Genomic DNA, 19,095 nt, shown 5'->3' on the forward strand with positions numbered 1-19,095 from the left:
TTTCTTAGGTTTGCTGTTCATCTGCACCATGACATCACATGAGCTTCATCACAGTGCTGCTTTGCACTGACAACTTGAAAACCACACAGGCACGATCATAAGCAGGGATTGTACTAGGATATTAATGCTCACCTTCTGTATTTAAGGGCACAGATAGATTTTTAAAACTCTTATTTCCCTACTGTTTTCTGCTCCTGCAAAAAACCCCTTCTGAGTCATCTCAACAATTTTTCTTTCAGTCTTTTCCTATCACTGTTTGACCTTTCCAAGATATAACAAGGACTGAGATTTCCCACAAGGAACATCACCAAACCAGTACTGCAATAATTTCTCTCTGCTTGCTTTTGAAAAATAAAATTCAGCCTGAACAAGTTTATAGCTAAAATGTACTGAAATTTAATCAGTCTGTGGATCTGCACTGGCTTTGCATGGCAATGTTTTGGTAGGGGTGTGTGTGTGGGCTACTGTGAGTGGTGGCTTCTGTAGCTTTGCCTGTGTCCAATAGATCCACTGCTATCCAAGGTCGAGCCCATTAACAATGGTGCTAAGTGCCTCTGGGATAAAATATTTTTAAAAGAAAAAATCCCTGTGCAACAGCAATTGCAACCTGGGAGGGAAAAGTGAGCATATGTGACAAACAGCTCTGCAGACACCAAAGAAAGGAGGAAGAGCTCCAGACCTCCAGGGGAATCTCAGTCAGAGCTGAGATTCCCCTGCAGCTCATGGAAGGCCCTACACCAGAACAGGTGGGTGCCTGAAAGAAGGCTGTGACCCTGCAGCAAACTCACACTAGAGCAGGTTTTCTGGCAGGACCTGTGAACTCATTAGGGAACAATGAAAGTCTGTTTCTAAAGGACTTCATTCCATGAAAGGGACCCATGCTTTGTAAGAGAATCCAGCTGTAAGTTTCCTTACACAACAGCATCCCCAGACATTTTACTTCATCTTTCTTTTCCTCTCCCTCAAAGTGTTTAGTACCACTGCAGGTTTTAACCAGGCTAGGTCACAAGTCACGTGCTTCAGTTACACTGGTCTCCCAGAAACCAGGGCAATAAAAGAGCAGAACTACACACTACTGCTCCACAGAACTTTATTGCTACTGTTTCACCTTGGTCTCAGCATTTCCCTTTGTGATGGAGAGCCAACAAAGATTCAATCAGTAGAGAGTCAACATACTGAAATTATTTCATTTGTTAACAGCCATGCAACAACCCTTCCTATGGCTGAAAATGCCATAATTTAGGACAGGATTCACACTTACCTGCAAAACAGAAACATCTGACTATGATATAGCCTTTACCTTGACTGAGAAACAAAATGGAGTTACACATCCATGAAAATCTACTACTGGTTTTAGAAGAAGAAAATGTGCTGTTGAACAGCTAATATGTAGGACAAACAAACTGAGATTACCGAGGTTTCAAACCGAGGTTTACCTGTTCGGATGTCATAGCCTTCAGGCTGAGTGAGACCATCAATGATCAGCTGCAGTGTGTGCACAGTGGTATTGAGCCTTTTGGCTGTGCCTTCCAGTCCTTCCTTTTGAATCACTACATTTACTTTTTGCTGCATATCTGATTTTCCTATGTCATTTGCATTTCCTCCAATGAGAGATAAAAACCTAGGAAGTTCAAAGACAAAGTTTTATAACATCCTTTAGTGGGAACTGAGCCTTTGCTCTATTATTTTTTCATTGACGCATGAACAAAACTTCTGATAGAATATATGAACAGTTTCTCAAGTGCATGTCCTCTCAACTCACCACTGATCTGACATATAAATGGAAACTTAGAGGCTATCTGTATATGTGTATCTTCTAGAACGGACTGAAAAACTAGAAGAAAAATAATAAAATGCAATTAAAATATCTTCTCAGACCAATTATTCAATCTCACAATAAAACTGAATTTCTTTATTACTGAAAGATGTCTATTACCATGAAGGTTCCCTAGAAATCAGTGAGAGTCCTATAACAATGTTATTGTAATTGTCACTCTTGTTCAACTTAGAATGAATGGCAATTTAGTAAAGCAACAACAGATACTCAAAATATTAAGAGAAACTTTGCATGAAATATTTGTCTGTGAACTTCATTATTAAGAAAAATTAATTTTTCAGACACTAGGTAATCATTAAGTCAAAGTAGCCACACGACACAAAGAAGTCAAACATCCTTATCTTTCCTTATTGTCACATACATACATATATTGCAGACAGAGAAATTTGGACTGGTATCGAAAAAGCTGAAAAGAAATAAAAATAAAAACTTCTATATAATTATGTCCTGACATGTGATCTCTGCCATGACCCGCATCTCACCATGAATAAGCCTCGTCTACCTGGCTTTATCATGCCCTTTATTGTTGACAGGAAGCACAAGATTTTTTGGCATGTTCTCCAACACAGAAGGCAGGTAGAATTATTGTTCCCGTCCTCCAGAATCTGATTAAATTCCTTCCAAATTCCTAAAAGAGATTTTTTTCCTCTCCTTATCCTGCTTCACAACAAGTGTAAACTAGAAGTCTCAAAAGAAGAGCTGACCAGCAGGTTCATGCCCTGAACTTGTTGGGAGACATTCCAGCTCTATAAGAAAGCAAAAGCCCCTGGTACTCAACCTTCTTTTCCCTGCCAAAATACATGCAAGGGATGCATTTTTATCAAAAACCTGAGTCTAGTACTTCTTTGTCAGGAGACCCAGAGTACTTTTTGTTTTGTTGTTTCCTCTTTTTAACCCAAAGAACCAACTGAGATTATTTCAGGTGGTGAGCAATAGGAAGTTATATGGATTGAAACACAAAACTAAATTTATTTTTGACAAAATATAAATAGAAGAGACATAATTAAAGGAATATCTGACTTTCAGTAAATCACAAAATTAATCTTTGAGCATAAGGGCAAAGCTTCACTTAAAAATGTCTATTAATTTTGCTGAAGGAGGACATCTGTTACAACTTGCAGTAAGAACTTCCACTCTACTGAATTCAACTACAAGCACAGTGACTTAAGTGTACTGGTAGCTCAAACACAGATATTTGGACTTGGTAGTGATAAATATAATTTTCACTATTTTTTTTATTGCATACACATCTTTCATGTGGCAATGTATGATGAAAATTAATAACGACACCATGGATGGTGCTGCTCTCCATATTTACGGAATTTTGCTTTGACTGCACATTGACTTTTGACATCACTTTTTAAAGTAATTTAAGGTGGTTTGGAAGCAAAGCATACAGCAAAACAGATACAAAATATTATATGTATAATATAAAGTGCAATTTTTTTTTCTGTAAACTAACAAACCTCACCACTACTATTCAAATATTTTGTCTAATAACAGATATGAAAAATATCAGATGTTCTGTGAAACGAAACCACCCTCGTTTGCAAAGGAGCCCCAAAAGTGGTTGCAATGATAATGCTGAAAATGAGCCCAGGCCCAGGTGAAGTGTTCCTCCCCAGACTGCTGGGGGCTGCTGGCTGTTAACACTGGACAATGCCCCACCGGAGCACTAGTGACAGATGGCAGCTGTCCCAGCTTTGACTGACGTGCCAGATGTAACATGACAAACCCGACCAGCCTCATGACTCAACCTTCTAAATAATGTATGCTTTACCACCCACCCCTATAAACAAGTTTGCTGACATTCACGTACTTGGCTTTATTTCACTTCAAATGGAAACTCAGCTTGAGTATGTCCAAGTAACATTTTCTCACCATTAGGATTTCGCAGAAGTGCATTGACTTCGTAAATTGATCACGGGGTGGGTTTTACCACTAAGAAATGCAACCACACAAACCAGCCACCAGCATGTATTAAAAAAAGCCCTGTTACACACAAAGATGTCACATGTGTGGATAGCACAATCAGAATTAATGGTATTATATGCACATGGCTGGAAAGAAAACCAAACAGGACACAGTCCAAGTGCCTGAACCTTCAAGCACAATTCATTAAAGGTGTTTTGCCCCCTGATCCTTCCTTGCCTCCCTCTGGACATCCCAAAGCATTTACCTGAAATTAAAAAGGATTCCTCACCTAGGCAAGGGTGGTAGGTTTGGGTCCTATGCTATCAATTACAATTGCGTAAATAACTTATTGTACTTACTGCTTCCAGGAAAATTTTGGCTCCACCTGAGGATGATGCTTATGCATGTGCCCAAGTCTAAGTACATGAGAAGTCCCACCAACTTCTACAGATTTTTAATGTTCTAAAAATCAGGCATTTTGTTAAGAATATTTCAGAATTATGTGTTATATATCACAGGCAAAACAGAGCACTGCAACATTGCATTCTCAGTCATTGCAGATGCAGATAGTTTTAGAAATACGGTTGAATCTAATTGCATATTTAATGTATAATTTCTACTCAAATGAACATAGCCTGAGGGCACTTGGACTTAAAAAAAATTAAAAAAGCACAACTCTTTGACTGAACAGTGGTGCATTATATTGATAATTTCTATTGCAAAATGTCATTGCTAAGAAAAAAGTTAATTTTCTCCTTATTAAAAAAGCAACCCAACAGCTCCCTCCAAGAGGTATTTCAAAGTCAGGAAAAAAAAAAAAAGATAGATGTAGTTGGTAGTAACACTCAGATACAGCTATGGGGGAAAAAAGAGGTTTCCCTTAATTTAAATATTTTGATCTTAATGTTAAACGATCTCACTACAATCCCTGAAATATCTCACACAATTTGTAAACAACAGCTCCAGCTGCAAAACATAAGAACATGAATGATCTGTGCAAAAATGAAAGTCCTTAAAGTATTTTCCTGGCTACATACGTGAAATAAATAATACATTGCAGTAGCTCAAGTGCTATGTTTACCTACTAGAAAGACAAAACCTAAAGACAAGTTAACAGAAATGGGGAAGATGAGACTCTTTTTCTCGAGTGAGGTCATTCGTCTAAGATATATTATCCTTGCTTCTTCAAATGCTGTGTATATGAATGAATGGTGAACTTCCTGCTCACGGTATGTCACCTCAGATAAAAGCTGCCAGAGTCTTAGGAAGAACAGGGTGAAATTTAAACAGTTCAGAATTTTGGTTTTTATGGTTTTGCGATTTAGAGAATACTCAGAAAGCTTTGCAATCACCTTCACTTTAAAAGCAATCTTTGCAGTCTTATAGGACCTGCAGAGAATGGTCATGGATAAATGACTGATGTTTTTATTTAATACATAATTTCATCCATCTTATGCAGATAAAGAAAGAAAGAATAGTAGCATAAATGTAACAAATAAGCACATCATGTTCACTTAACATATACATCTGCACAAAATTACAGCAAAACTTTTGCAATGCTTAAAAGATAATGTAAATTTCATTGGAATAAAAAAATAGTCAGAAAAGAGTACAATTTTACCAAGGGAAGCCTACAGTAAATTTTTAAGTGAAAAAGCTTCACTTGAAAGCTTCTTATAATGTGCAGGAGTTCTAAAGCTTTGCAAGGGCTTTAGTCACAGTCACTTCTGTTTTATGTAATCATTTCCAGCAACACAACTTAAGAGCTGGGAGTACTGGATTCATTACATTAAAGCAACATGATACACCATTACATCTTGTCACAGTACACACATGAATTAATGGTAAAGCAGCATAATCACCCTGAAAACAAAACAACTCTGCATTAGCATGCACTTTGTTAGGTAAAACATACATTTATGACAGTAACAAACTTAAATTATACAGACATTTATGTTTTAGTAATGTTTTGAAGTGCAAAAGCAGTATTTGTATAATGCAGATGTTGACTACTCTTGTTCCCACCAGTGATACAGATTCTCAATTTTTGATTACTGATGAAGACTATGTATCAAACAGTATTTGTGCATTACGCTCTGTAACTCATTGCTGGACACAGAGAGCTAAAGATTCAAATATATCTAGAAATACTTATGTGGTTCCAGACAAAGCTGCCTAAACAGTATGTTTTTCTTCAAATGCATAAATTCTAAATAATGTAGATTATTTGACTGCATGCAGAATGCACTCAGTCTATGACATTTTGAACTTACAAATTTGAAGAAACAGTGAGTTTCTAAATGAGAAAAGAAATTCAGACACAGTTCCACTGCAGCATAGCCACTTTGCTCCCATACCATTAGTCACGCTGCTGTTGGCTGCTCTCATGACTACTGATATATCACGTAACTGGAGTGCAACCCGAGATACAAAATAGTGAAACATGATTAGTTATCCACAAAGAACTAGTATACTACACTTAAAGGAGAAAATCCCATTAAAAAGGTCTTGTGGGGGGTTTTGATCAATATTTTTTTCTAAATGCAACTAGTGGAAAGTTATGTAAGTCCCAAAAATTTCAACAAATTAAAAATACCATTTCATTTATGGATCTAGTATTGATAGCGTAAATGGAACATATTTCTCCATTATTTCCAAGTTCTTCTAATCATTCTTGTTAACTGTATTTTACAATGCCAAGTTTTAAAATGTCTTTATTTGATGGCAGTTGGCAGTGAAAGCTTTTTCTGGTCTTCTGTTTACTGACAAGATAACTTTCAAAAATACGGCCTCTGAAAATCCAGCTAAGTTAGTAGTAAAACCTGTGAATGAATTGGCTTTTTAAAGTGATTAATATGAACAGTTATTTATAATACTTAATGGCCACAATTCCATAAGTGTTCTCCATAATTAGGGGTGTACATTGGCTATTGGAAATAGTCATAAAGTTTCATTAATTGACTGAGTTTAACTCTTCAAAGTTACTTTTAAAAAGCCCCCAAAAGTAAGACTTTTTAAAGTATTAGTCTGCACATTAAACAACTTGAATACCCACATGTGTGTACATGCAAGTACAGCCTCATTCAAGAGGACAAAAGATATTTCTGATGTCTTCGTAAGAAAGGCCTCCTACCACAGTAACAACTCCTATCTTCTCTAAAAATATTCAGATATAGACTACATTATTAAATAGAACACAACTAGTTTTCATTGCTCAAATCCATACTAAGTAATAATTGCCTCCCTGATTTCTACTCCCTTAAGCATCGCCTCAGTTGTTCCAGCACAATTAGGGGATCTGGACAGAGGCAAGTCAGCCTGCCAGCGAGCTAGAAATACTATCAAAGGACAAGATTCCAGCTGCATAAAGGGCAGAAGAGGAAAGTCTTTCTTTTGGTGGCCTCGTCAACAGTTTTTCTTCTGCATTTTCTTGTGTGCCAGAACTTGCCTTCAAAGCCAGCAAATACAGCTTATCAGAACAGCAAATGAGATACTACGGGTCAGCTGTTACATCCATCTATGTGGAGTACAAGAAACACCAGGGATATTGGAAATATGACTGATTGGCCTATAATGGAATATAAACAGTTATCAACACTGATTATCAAATAGTTATAAACACTTTGCTGAAATGAGCACCAAATTGAAGTGTTTTGTTTCAGTGAAGGAAAAAAGTCCATGAATGAGTGCTTGCTGAATTCCTTTGGGACTCTGAATTCCTGCTGAAGATATCAAGCACCATTATCAATACACAAAGAACGGTAATACATGAAATCCATGAATCTTCACTCCAAGTGACTCTGCCCAGTATGTCAAAAACTTCTCTTAAGGCATAACCAACCACAGTAAGCAGGACTGGACTCTACTAGGCAAGATCCTAAACCTGGGTAATTAGCCAAGGAAGATCCTCACTTCTGTTATTCTAAGTCACAGCTTTAGATCTTTCACATTGGCAAAAATTTCTATTTCTAGGTCACATGAAAATACAACCTGTCTGCCAGATGCTGCAATCTGTGAGCAGCATATACACATTTTGAGTGCTAACCTTCTGCAAAAAGCATTTTAATGAGATTTAAATAAAAAAGTCAGCAAATGTTAAAATTCAGTCACATGAAACCAACTGCACCCAGCAGACTGATAGAACAAAGAAAAAACACTGCATTTTCTTTCCAACATTTTGGTTTATAAGCATAACCTGGTTGTAACTTCTGGGGACTTCCTAAATATTTCCTTGGTTTTCCTACCAATTCTTTAACAATACATAACAAGAAATTGGATATGCTCTACATATTGTATTAATTGTATGTAGAAGATTCTGCCGCTATAAACTGGTTTTCACATACAGACTTTTCAAAAACATAAAACATGGTTCTGCTTTGCAGGAAAATGGTCTATAAAGTTTTGAGGTTTTTCTTTAGCTTTTTGGAAATTCCGAATCATAATATTTAGAGGTGTTCGTAAGCCTGATCACTGCACATGACAAAGCCAAGCTTTGACAGTGTGGAAACCATGAACAAAAATGCTTTGGTCTTCTGCAGAGTGTGTTAAATCACTAGTAGGATATTTTCCAATTATTTTACAGAAATTGCACAGATTTTACGTTAAGATGCTGAAATGTCATAAATCAGTCATACCAGCACCATTTGTGCCACTGTAGTAAAGATTACATCAGTGTTTCCATTATAAAAACCTTATTTTTCTAAATCAGCCCTAAAAATTGGCTCCAGGCTGAAGTTTGGCAACCAAAGTCACCACTTGGGAGTAATCCTTTTAACCATATTTTTCTTTAATGGATTGGCTTTTCAAGCTACAAAATAGTCCTGAAAAAGAAAATTAGTGGTTTCAAATTTTGGTAAATTTCTATCCCTCAAAAACATTGTTTTAAAACCTGATAATTTTGCATGTCATAAATCTGCAATGTAGACTGCTGCCTTTGGGTAATTTGGCTATAAGCAGTGGATAAAAATCACCATCTTATTTAATTTAAAAATAAATGCAATTTTCCATGAAAACTTTTAATCCAATAAAACTTTCAGAAACTACTCTCTATAGCAAGATGTGGTAGGCATTGCATGAGGAAGTCTTTATGATTCACTTATGCAGCAGCTATTCCATACATTTTGATTTTCATGGTAAGAGGTATGTAATACTGGATTTTTGATCAAATCTGGTCATATTCAAGACAATTCTGCCCTTTGGCAGCACAGATCCACCTGTGAACTTGACACACTCCCTGACAGTTCAGTGTCAGAACAGAAAAAGAATAAATACTCTGATAGCACTAGAGCCACAGAACTCATTAAGATGTATTATTTAAACAACTTTATTATTAAATGCTAATTCTAACCTACATCTAAGAGTCTCAATTTTTCTCAAGCATTTTATTTTAAGTTATAAGAATTACCAATTAGGTTTTAAACTAGTTTAATTCTAGCATTCTAGAAAGACTTTCAGATATTGGCCAATTTCCATAAGATACCTCCAACCAACACCATGAACATGATTTGATCTTCAGGCTCTCAAAAGCTTTCTCATGAACTTAGGCTCAGCAAAAGGGAATCACAAGCCCAGTCCCATCCACTGCCTGTCAGCAAAACTCACCAACAGCCCTGATAAGCTTTGCACTGAATCCTTCACACAGTCTGAATTCCTGGTAAATTTTTTTTTCTAATTCATAATCAGGGAGGAAAAAAAGTTTGGAAAGCTGTTTTCATAAGTTCTGAGAAACTTAGGAGCTCATTTGCTTTTTTTGAAAAGTCATTTTAAATATATAATCATTGCTAAATTATAGCATTAGTTGCTTGAGGGGAGGATGTCTGGTTTATATTTAGCCCTTATGTCACCAGTGTCAATTTTTATTACTACACATCTTTGCTTTTGTCAGTTTGCTGCAGAGCTGTATTTTCTTTTCTCAAAACAGCTATTTGCCATGAAAAAACATTAAAGATATTTGCCCCCTTCCCCCCACTGTTTTGTGATATCGAGTTGCTGCAGTCACACGATCTATACCATGAAACTTATCACCTTCATATTAAACACGCTTTCAAGGAAACAAGAGAAAAAGACAAATACTGTTGTCCATACAGTATATTCACAGAAAGCACTTGGAGACCTATTTTACCCACATCAAACTATGTGTAGAGGTACTAAACTGTAAAAAGTAAGACAACAGAGAAAGCCAAAAGCATGAAGAAAAGACTGATACAATTAGTACAGAGAAAGATGCTGTGCTTACTAGTTTTGGTGTTTCATTAGCAGATACTGTAATTGTTGTTTTATATTTGCTTTGTAATCAACTTATACTCTTTTGCATTAAAAAAAAAAAACAAAAACAAAAAAACCACAACTAAACAAAAATTCCACAACAAAATCCTATATGGTACAATATCTATGACATGCATTTGGACCTAAATACTTCATCTGAAAATTCTGTCTAGGACAATAAAGTTTTTGGTGAGAAATAGAGAATAAAAAATGGCACTGCTGGATATCTGCTGTAAAATACTTGCATTATACAAAGAGAGATGATGAGATAGATTAACACTAGTCTACAGCCATTTAACACTTCTGCATTGGCTTAGAAGCAATCGAAATCTGAGTCTGAAGCTGTGCACATTTTAAGACTCAGCAAGGTACCTTCTGGCTGTGCAATAGGTACCAGCCCCCTTGCTGAAACATCCACAAGCCTAGGACCCAAACCACTTGGTTTGGTCTTGGCTGAGATCTAAAAATTGTGCTCATTAATTTTTTTATTCTGTTTTTTGTTAAATAGTGCTAGTGATGGGTTCCCAGTTAAATATCAAACCTCAATTATATGACCTGTGATACCTACCAATATTATACAATTTCAGCTGTATGTGAATATCTGTTCTACTCTATGCAGTAATAATCCCACTCACCACTTCATATATAAAAGTCATCTATGCTGCTTTGGAAACAAAGTTACAATTCTTTATTTTCTGAACAACCCTTGTGAAAGTATTGTAGGTAGAGAAATTACTGTAGTATTCCACCATTAACTGCATATACTTCTCTGCTCTCTAAAGTAATCTGTCCACATCAGGCTTTAAGCAAAGCTGGTAGGTAGCATTGTGACCACTTTACTAACAATGTTATTAGTGTACCAAGGCTGGAAAGATAAAAACTAAAATCCAAGTACATGAAATTTAAATTGAATGAAATTCAATATTGAAAATCAAAATTATTTTTGAATAACCAATTTATTTTTGTTTTTCATATTGACAGACTTACATTGAATCATGTTCAGTACACCCTAAAAACCACCAACCAAACAAGAGATTTTTAGGATGAGGACCCTGACTGCTGTTTTTCTTTTTCCCACAGCTACACAGGGCAGGGAATTTGCAACAAATGTTGATGCATAAGGAAAAAAGGGAAATGGTCATGGCAAAGGAGAAACCAAATTATCTACACACTGCACAACCGCAACAGACTCTACCAGGAAATTGAACAGTGGGTCCTAGAATCAAGCATAAAGAAGAATGAACTGTGGCAGGGAGAGGATGGAAACAAAAGTTCTCTGCATGCCTAGCAGAAGGAAAACATGGAGACCTATGGATAGGAAGAGAGAACAGAGTACATACTAAAGGGAAGGAGTCCTAAAAATGCAATGCCCTGTATGACTTTTTAGATAAGAAAGTCAAGCTTTGTGAAGTCAGACATTCTGCATCTTTCTTTGAGGTTTAAAGATGGTTTTGTTTATAAAACAAGAAGCACAAGTTTGTTTGCCCAGGCATAATATTCTCAACAGAGATAATAAGAACCTTAAAGCAACAGGCTACTTGTGAAATCAGCTTCAATACTTTTTAAGAAAAGAACCTGTTCAGTAAAATTCAGTTGAAAAGTAAATATGTGCCCATTTATGGTAGGAGATGTTTTTTGAAAAGCAGAGTCCAATTTCAACCAGGGCTGCTGATAGAAAAGATCACAGCTTATAGCAGTATTTCAGAGGCACACATGGATTCCTAATTGCTTTTTTCTGACATACACAAAAAACAGTCTCTTATTTTAGCCACTGAGTAAAACAATCACACTATTTGTGTATTTGGGAACTTATACATACATCTTAATTAGATCTTACAATATCAACATTTAATTTTACAGGTCCATAGTAATGACACATGCTCACATATATCTGAAGCATACAAGTCAGAAAAATCAGCATTTTCATTTTAAATATTGTGTGTCAATGGTTCAATAGCTTTCCACCACTTACCTCATTGCAATGTTGTAAGACTCTGGATGAATGCAAGTTTGGTCCAAAGGATTGGGCTGTTGTGAGGCACATGATGTTAGTTTACTCTTCTTTTTACCCAGTGCACCTGCTTTAGTCAAAAGTGCACGACTTCCAAGTTCATTTTTCTTATTACTGCCAGAAATCAAAAATGGACATGTCATTTTCAATGAAGATGATCCTGGCCCAACAAATTTTTTTCCCCTGAAGTTCTCAAACAAAAAGAATTATCAGGACACATTAAGGGCATCAAAATGACTCCTACTGCAAACGCTCCTTTCATGCCTCTCTGTTTTTTTTTTTTCTAAATCACAAGTGGTTCCTGCTTTTGGAGGACAAAAGAGAACGCATTGAAAGACCTGCAACTAGCACTGGGATTTTGGGCTCCACTCATCAGCTGTTGGCAGAAATGCAGGTACTCTTTCCTTATCAATTTTTTAAATAACCACTATTTGTTAAATTTCACATAAAAAGCACAAAAATTATATCACATAGCAATCTAAAGTCATGAAAATTATTAGAAAGGATAAAAATGAAACCTCAAAGTTAATTTCAAAAGCATCTGGTTATGTCACCTGGACCCACAAGAAGTGTTGTGGAAGTAGTAGGGTTAGAGCTTTACTTGGCCTTAAAACCCATTTCTCAGGTTATAAGTGTTCCCAAGTTTTATGGAATCTAACATCAGAATCGTGTTCCAGGAAGGTTAAAAAAAAATCCCCAAAACAATGATCACATTTCTCCAGTGAACATTGTGGGGGAAGCCATCAACCTTTTTTCATTGGCTGTATTGCAGCATAAACTAGAGAAACTAGAATAGATCTGTACAAGGTAAGACCTATCAATCATAGAGAGCTTTGGAAGCAATTTCTTTGGTTTTCTGGAGCTTACAGCGAGCACCATTTGGCCTGCAGCCTATGCCTCCCTGCCAGATGGGCAACCAATCTGTACACCTTCCACCTGGGCAGAAAGCCAGCCCCCATGTGCCCACGTCCTGCCTGGAAGTTACACGTGTGCTGTTCAGCCAGCAGCAACTGGGAATACAGTCTTGCTTCTGAGCACTGCGCTGGCTAAAACATAGCGTGTGCTTCCCAGGAAAATATTTTTTTGAAACGAGCCAATGGCAAAAGTGTGGTGATGGAGCTACTGCCATGCCCTTTCTTAGTTCTTTATTTTGGAAAGAGAAATGAGAAAAGACAGGAGAAGAGACATTGTGTTAGAAAGGACATTTTCAGTTGCAGAAAGGTCAAGAGGAGCACTACGAATTGTTGAAAGAGTAGAAGACTTGGTACAGAATCAGGGAATGAGATGACAGAGAAGAGGATAATGCACTGTTGACAAACTGAACTTGGGGAAAGGCCTCACATATTTCAGACAGAAGAGAATCACATCACACTTGCTAGGCACAGGAGTATAACATAGACATAGTTTAATCTGGGCAGCTACTCAACTTCTTCTCTCCAGGTAATGAAATGGAAACTCCAAAAATCCGCACCAGTTTACAACCGTTAATTTCTGCAGAATAATCTTTACCGTATTAAATTACTATATTTACAGATCTCTGTGTTATGCCTGAAAAACAAGATTTAAGTTTTAATATCTCAAATCACACCACTGCTGCATAACATTTTTTTTTTACCAATTCAGTGGCAAAATTTTTCATTAAACTTACATATTTATCAAAACCCTGACTTAGAGGACTAGGCTAACAAGCCTAGTCTATGACTATAAGTCCATGACTATTCAAGGGAAGAACTGTCTTCAACCATGGACTTGAACAAATTAATTTGTTGTCTTTCAGAGCACAGTGGTCTAGGATTCCTTGAGTCTCAAGCATGAATACAAAGCAGAAAAGGGGGAAATCTTCTAATTCTATTTTAGATAATTTATTCAGAACAGTTAAAATCTCTATTACCTGCAAAAAGTCTTTATATATTCTTGATTGAATCTTATGAAGCCAGCACATTGTTGGAAGGTTTTGGGACCCAAACCTTTAACTTCTTTGAGCTGTTCTCGGTTTATAAATGGTCCGTTCTTCTCTCGCCATTCAATTATATTTTTAGCCCTGTTAGTATTCAGTCCTGCAATGTGTCTAAGAAAAAATTTACAAAATACTTTTATTACCACTGAACAGTCACTATTGCAAGTGCTACCCATTACAAGGATATACATTCCTATAGAAAATCTGGTTTATAAAACTTCAAAATTGCTAAGAAATTAGCAAATTGACTCCCAAACCAAAGGCATTGTCTGAAAAAGGATCCCTTCTCTTAGTTCTGTGGAAGGAATCCACACAAGTCAAGAAAACTTAGTACAGCAATCCAGTTCTGTACATGCCTAACTAGTAAGCCAGGGATGTGTAATTTATGACCTGTTGGCTATTTCCTTAATGCCAATTCAATTTGTCATGTCTTATGGCCTGCCCCCAGCTGCCCTCTTCAGGAAACAGCGTGGGAGGAGGGTTCAGAACAGAAAAATTGTTCCTGTAAGAACAGACCACTCTCAGCCCTTCCAATGGTACTGAAACACCTTGCCTTGCACATGAAGGGCTCATGTCTGTTACCCAGAAGAGAGTGGAAGGCAGCAGCTTGCCTTCTCAAATGATGAACTGATCCACAAAGCTTGTTTCTTTTCTCTGAGCTCGTATTGAAATAAAAAGCAGCTGGGAACAGGCTGCATGACTTGTTCTGAGGGCAACTTGGACCTGGCCAAGAACTTACCTGTGAAGTGAAACAGTGATTAGCCAGGTTCCTTCAGGAAGCAGTGGGTTTGTAGCACATTTTCTGTATGTAATGTGAATAAAACTTTCCGAGTGTGGAGTATGTTAATCATAAAAGGAGAGGAAAAAGCTCTCATGGGGAGTTACTCATGGCACTAGCGAAGGAAATGTACCCACTAGGTTTTATCTGTCTATCTATCTGATGCCATTGCTTTAAGCCAGCAGCAGCAGTGACCTGTTTGTGGAATGGCATGAACTGATTCTAGAAAAACACCACCAGCAAACCCAACAAGAGTCATGAAATCTCAGAGGAAAAAAGAAAAAATCTTTCCATTATTCTCATGCTAAAGCCAAAGTTAAAAAAATAGTCCAAAGCTGATGAAAGCTCAGACTGAAATTAGAGGGACACATCTTTAACCACAGACAGAATATTAATCATTAGGAATGGAATTTTCTTCCAAAATTTCTTAGAAACATTGAGAAATCCAGCTTATTTACACTGACAAAGGAATTTCACAGTTGACAGAATTTTCCACTGACGATCTCAAGTCTTTCAAGCACAATACTCAAATACTGTAGCACTGTCATCCCCTCCCCGTGTACTATGTGTCAAGAAGTAAATTGATGCATTAGAAACCACAAACAGAAATCTCTGCTCAGGCTGCAATCTAGCTAGGGTGACAATCTCGTAAACTGGATGTCTGAAGGAAACTTAAGACTGCATCTACACAGAACAGCAGACTTGAACAATTGTAAGCCAGGTTAATTAGACCACACAAAATACTTGCGCTATGTGGTTACCACCTGTAACCCTGTCTGGACAGGGTTACCCCACATTCAGTTTTGTGGAGGCACAGTAGCATCTCAGGATGATGGTTCCTGCTGAAGTGGACAATAGAGCTGTTCCTTCAGACTCAGGTTATTCTATGATTCTATTCTGTTGATTCTATGAATGAAAGGGTCATTTGTCATTTAGGTACCTTTCTTCCTAAAAGCTGATCTAAACCTAAAAGCATGTAAGACAGAAGAAATCAGGCACTGGGCAGGGGCTGGACATGCAGAGAAAGAACATGGAAGCGGAAAACCAAAAATAGAAAGAGAGCCTCTTCCAACATATGGAAAGATGTTTTTAAAAAAGATTCTAAGGGGCTAAAAAATTAAAAAATAGAGCTAGCAAGAATGCATTTTTCCTAACTTTCATACCTAATATAATTTTCATTACTGATTATGGACAGCAATATTCGGGAAGAATATGGACAGAAGATTATGGACATTCTTTTCCTTCCCTTCCTACTACGGAGGATGACAGCAGCACTGTTGCTCTTCTGAGAGTTTGTCACCTAAACAATACTGCATTCTACACACTAAAGAGAGAATGAGCTTTTAGTTTCTAACACTGAAAAATAAAGTCCAGAACATTCTTCAAGTCAACATGGCATAACTACTTAACAAAAAACAAACAGTAAAAAGGGATAAATTTTTCAAGTTTCCCTTTAAATCTTTCCTTCCCTTTAAATCTTTCCTTTTCTCCTTTCCTCGCCCAAGTTTTACAGCCTGTTCCACTTAGAAGTACCTATAAAAATACCTTCTAAGAGACAAAGTACATTTGAAAATACCTTTCTCCATGTAAAAATACATATTACTTATATCACATTTTTCTAAAACTGCGTGTTGGCTCAAAATTTTTAAATATCTGTTTTTCTCTGAAGCATAGTTTTACCCTGGAGAATCACACATATCCTTCAAACCTGACTCTTAATGATTCAGTGAAATACTGTCTTACTGTGTCATTTTTATGTAATTGGAAGTTTAACACAAGAGCCATTTGCTCCAGCTGAGCTTGAGTCAGATGGCAGACTAAACAGAGACTCTGTGATCCAGAGCCATGTAATTACTGGCATAGGAAAATGTTTCACTCACCTTAATAGTATTTCTGAGCAGATGTTAATATCAACTCCTACAAAGCTGACACACTCTTCAACCACACTGTCCAGAGTAGCTTTGAGCAACGTCTGTGATACATCATGCTGAGAAACAAAAATAGAGATGTTTGGTAGTATCAAAGTATACATAAACAGGAACTGCATATAGCACTAACATCAATAAAATAGCTGCTGGAACTTAACAATATCTTATATGAGAGCACCAGTTAAAAATATGAATGGTAGAATATATTTTTTAAAATGTCCCCAATATCTCTTTGAAACATCTTTGCCATGATACAAATCTCTAGAATAAAGACACACTTCACATCCTGGTATTGCTCTTTAATAACTATTTCCCTACATCTTGTAAAAACAAAACTTTATTAAAAACATGATTACTCAAAAAGAGTAATGCTTCTGGTCATCCACCATGTCTTGTCTTTAATCTGACATATCTACAATATCAGTTCATTAAAAATAAAGTAGAGAAGAGATCACAAATGCTGTACTTTTGCACCAATACACACAGACATTTGCAAAATAGTCCCATTTATTAGCATCACACTACAGTAGAGTTATTATTTACTAAAAGAAAAAGCCACACACCGTATGAAGGTGGGCAATACATAAGGTACTTATCAACCCCATGGCAACAAAATGTTTCGAATTTTGAACAGATATTTCTGGGAAGATTGGCAGGTCCTTGACCAAAGCACCACTAATGGAAATGTTCACAGTGTTTCCCCCTTTCCCCCTAAAACAAAAATCAGTCACACTTGTCAAAGTTAAAAGTTCTCAAACTCTAAGATTTCTTTTCCTCCCAAATGTAAGCATACTTTAGTCTGTAACTGCGAGCTCCCCACACAAGCCCATCAAGTGCTTAGAAGTCTGACCTGGAGGGAGAAGCCTCTCTAAATGCAGAAGCTAATTCAATCACTATGTTGGCTTAGCTTCAGGGCTCTTCTACATCACTCATGTAAATCTGGGTTGATCTGTTGTGGTTTCACGATGCATTCATTTAGGACATCAAGCTGGATCCAAGCCAAGGCACCAAACACTTCATGCATTACTTTTTTATGTTCTAAGCCATACAGATCTTTTAAAGATTTCACAGTTAAATTTAACATGCCAATAGCATCAATCCCAATCTACAAACACTGGTAGTTCATTAAGCAGTGGTTAATAACTGAGGCAGTCATAAAACTTCAGGCAATGCATTTCATAGCTCCCTATTTCAGGTGATGGTAATGGGATGCATTTTCATGATGTGATATGTAATAAAGTTACTTACAAACACAAAGCTTGTATTTTGCCAATATGCCTCTTCCTATATTACTTTTGCATGCAAAACACCATGTACATGCATAAGTACTGGCATTTACACACATCCTTGGTCTCATAACCACAAAGCTTGCTTGTACACTTGGCAGATCAAACATCAGTTTCAACTTACTAATGTGTTGCTACTGCAACATAATAGCTTCTTTTTTTGAGTAAAGAGACAAACAAAAAAACCATACCCTTAAAAGAAGTCTTGTTTCCTTATTCTGACTTACTGAAGATGCAGCTTCTCTTAATGAGGAATATATTTCCTCCTCCTCCTGGCATCAGCCACATAATACCCTAGAGCTAGAGGCTTCCAGCTCACATGCACACTCATGCAAGAGATGCATTTATATAACACAGCACAAGAAGCAAAATTAAATGTTCAGAAACAACACCCGCATCTTCTCTTCTTTGCCAAGTACAGCTGCCAAATACCAGGCTACGTTTTTCACTAAATACAGCACTGAGGTTCACTGGAAGATAAAGATTCTAATTTAATTTTTTTTTCATTGTGATGCAGGAAATCGTAAGGAGAAAAAACATGCAAAAGACAATTTCCTTCTGCTCTTAGGGAAGGCTACTGAATCTAAAGTACTTGCAAGTTGATTATGATACAGTTTCACAAGTTACATTAACAAATTCTATTAAATGCAGCAGTTCTTCGCCACCTCAGAAAAAACATCTTGTTCTAGACAGCTGCTCTGAATATAGAGTCTGTGGCAAAGGGAAGTGTAGAGACTGTTGCTTCCCCGAATTTCAGATTAATTCCTTAAGACGATGATGATGATTCTTTCAGTAGGAACAACATGATTCAAAACAGTCACTGCCTCCACAATGCCTTATAGCATAGGATGCAGCAAAGAAGGAAATCCATTAATCTGATCTAACCTTTCTAAGGAGCTCTTTGGAAGAGACTTGATTCAGCAGAAGCTTTATTTCCAGCCTGCAGAAAGTGAATCAAGATAGGAATTCAGTCTACTATATTCCCCGAAAATCAGGGAAAGGATCTGTCACAATCAAAAGCTAAGCATCCTAAAATATCTCTGCTAATGGAAGAAATGCCAGTGCTCACTAAACCTCATTTTCAAATGCACCATTGGTATTTATCTAAAGACCTGAGTTT

The 19,095-nt window shown here is 36.8% G+C and overlaps 1 protein-coding gene across 2 annotated transcripts in view; it reads right to left on the bottom strand.

The window, feature by feature from the left end:
- Positions 1-19,095, bottom strand: part of SRBD1 (S1 RNA binding domain 1) — a 124,722-nt gene that overhangs the window by 1,439 nt on the left and 104,188 nt on the right. For both annotated transcript variants that reach the window (XM_041413639.1, XM_041413638.1), the window contains exons 19-22: positions 16,642-16,748; positions 13,918-14,094; positions 11,988-12,140; positions 1,437-1,621 (exon numbers count right to left, since the gene is read on the bottom strand). In XM_041413639.1, the coding sequence (XP_041269573.1) occupies positions 1,437-1,621; positions 11,988-12,140; positions 13,918-14,094; positions 16,642-16,748 (622 nt within the window). The remainder of the gene's footprint in view (positions 1-1,436; positions 1,622-11,987; positions 12,141-13,917; positions 14,095-16,641; positions 16,749-19,095) is intronic.

Source organism: Onychostruthus taczanowskii, unplaced genomic scaffold (assembly GCF_017590055.1).
Source record: "Onychostruthus taczanowskii isolate IOZ18803 unplaced genomic scaffold, ASM1759005v1 scaffold42, whole genome shotgun sequence".
NCBI classification, from domain to species: domain Eukaryota; kingdom Metazoa; phylum Chordata; class Aves; order Passeriformes; family Passeridae; genus Onychostruthus; species Onychostruthus taczanowskii.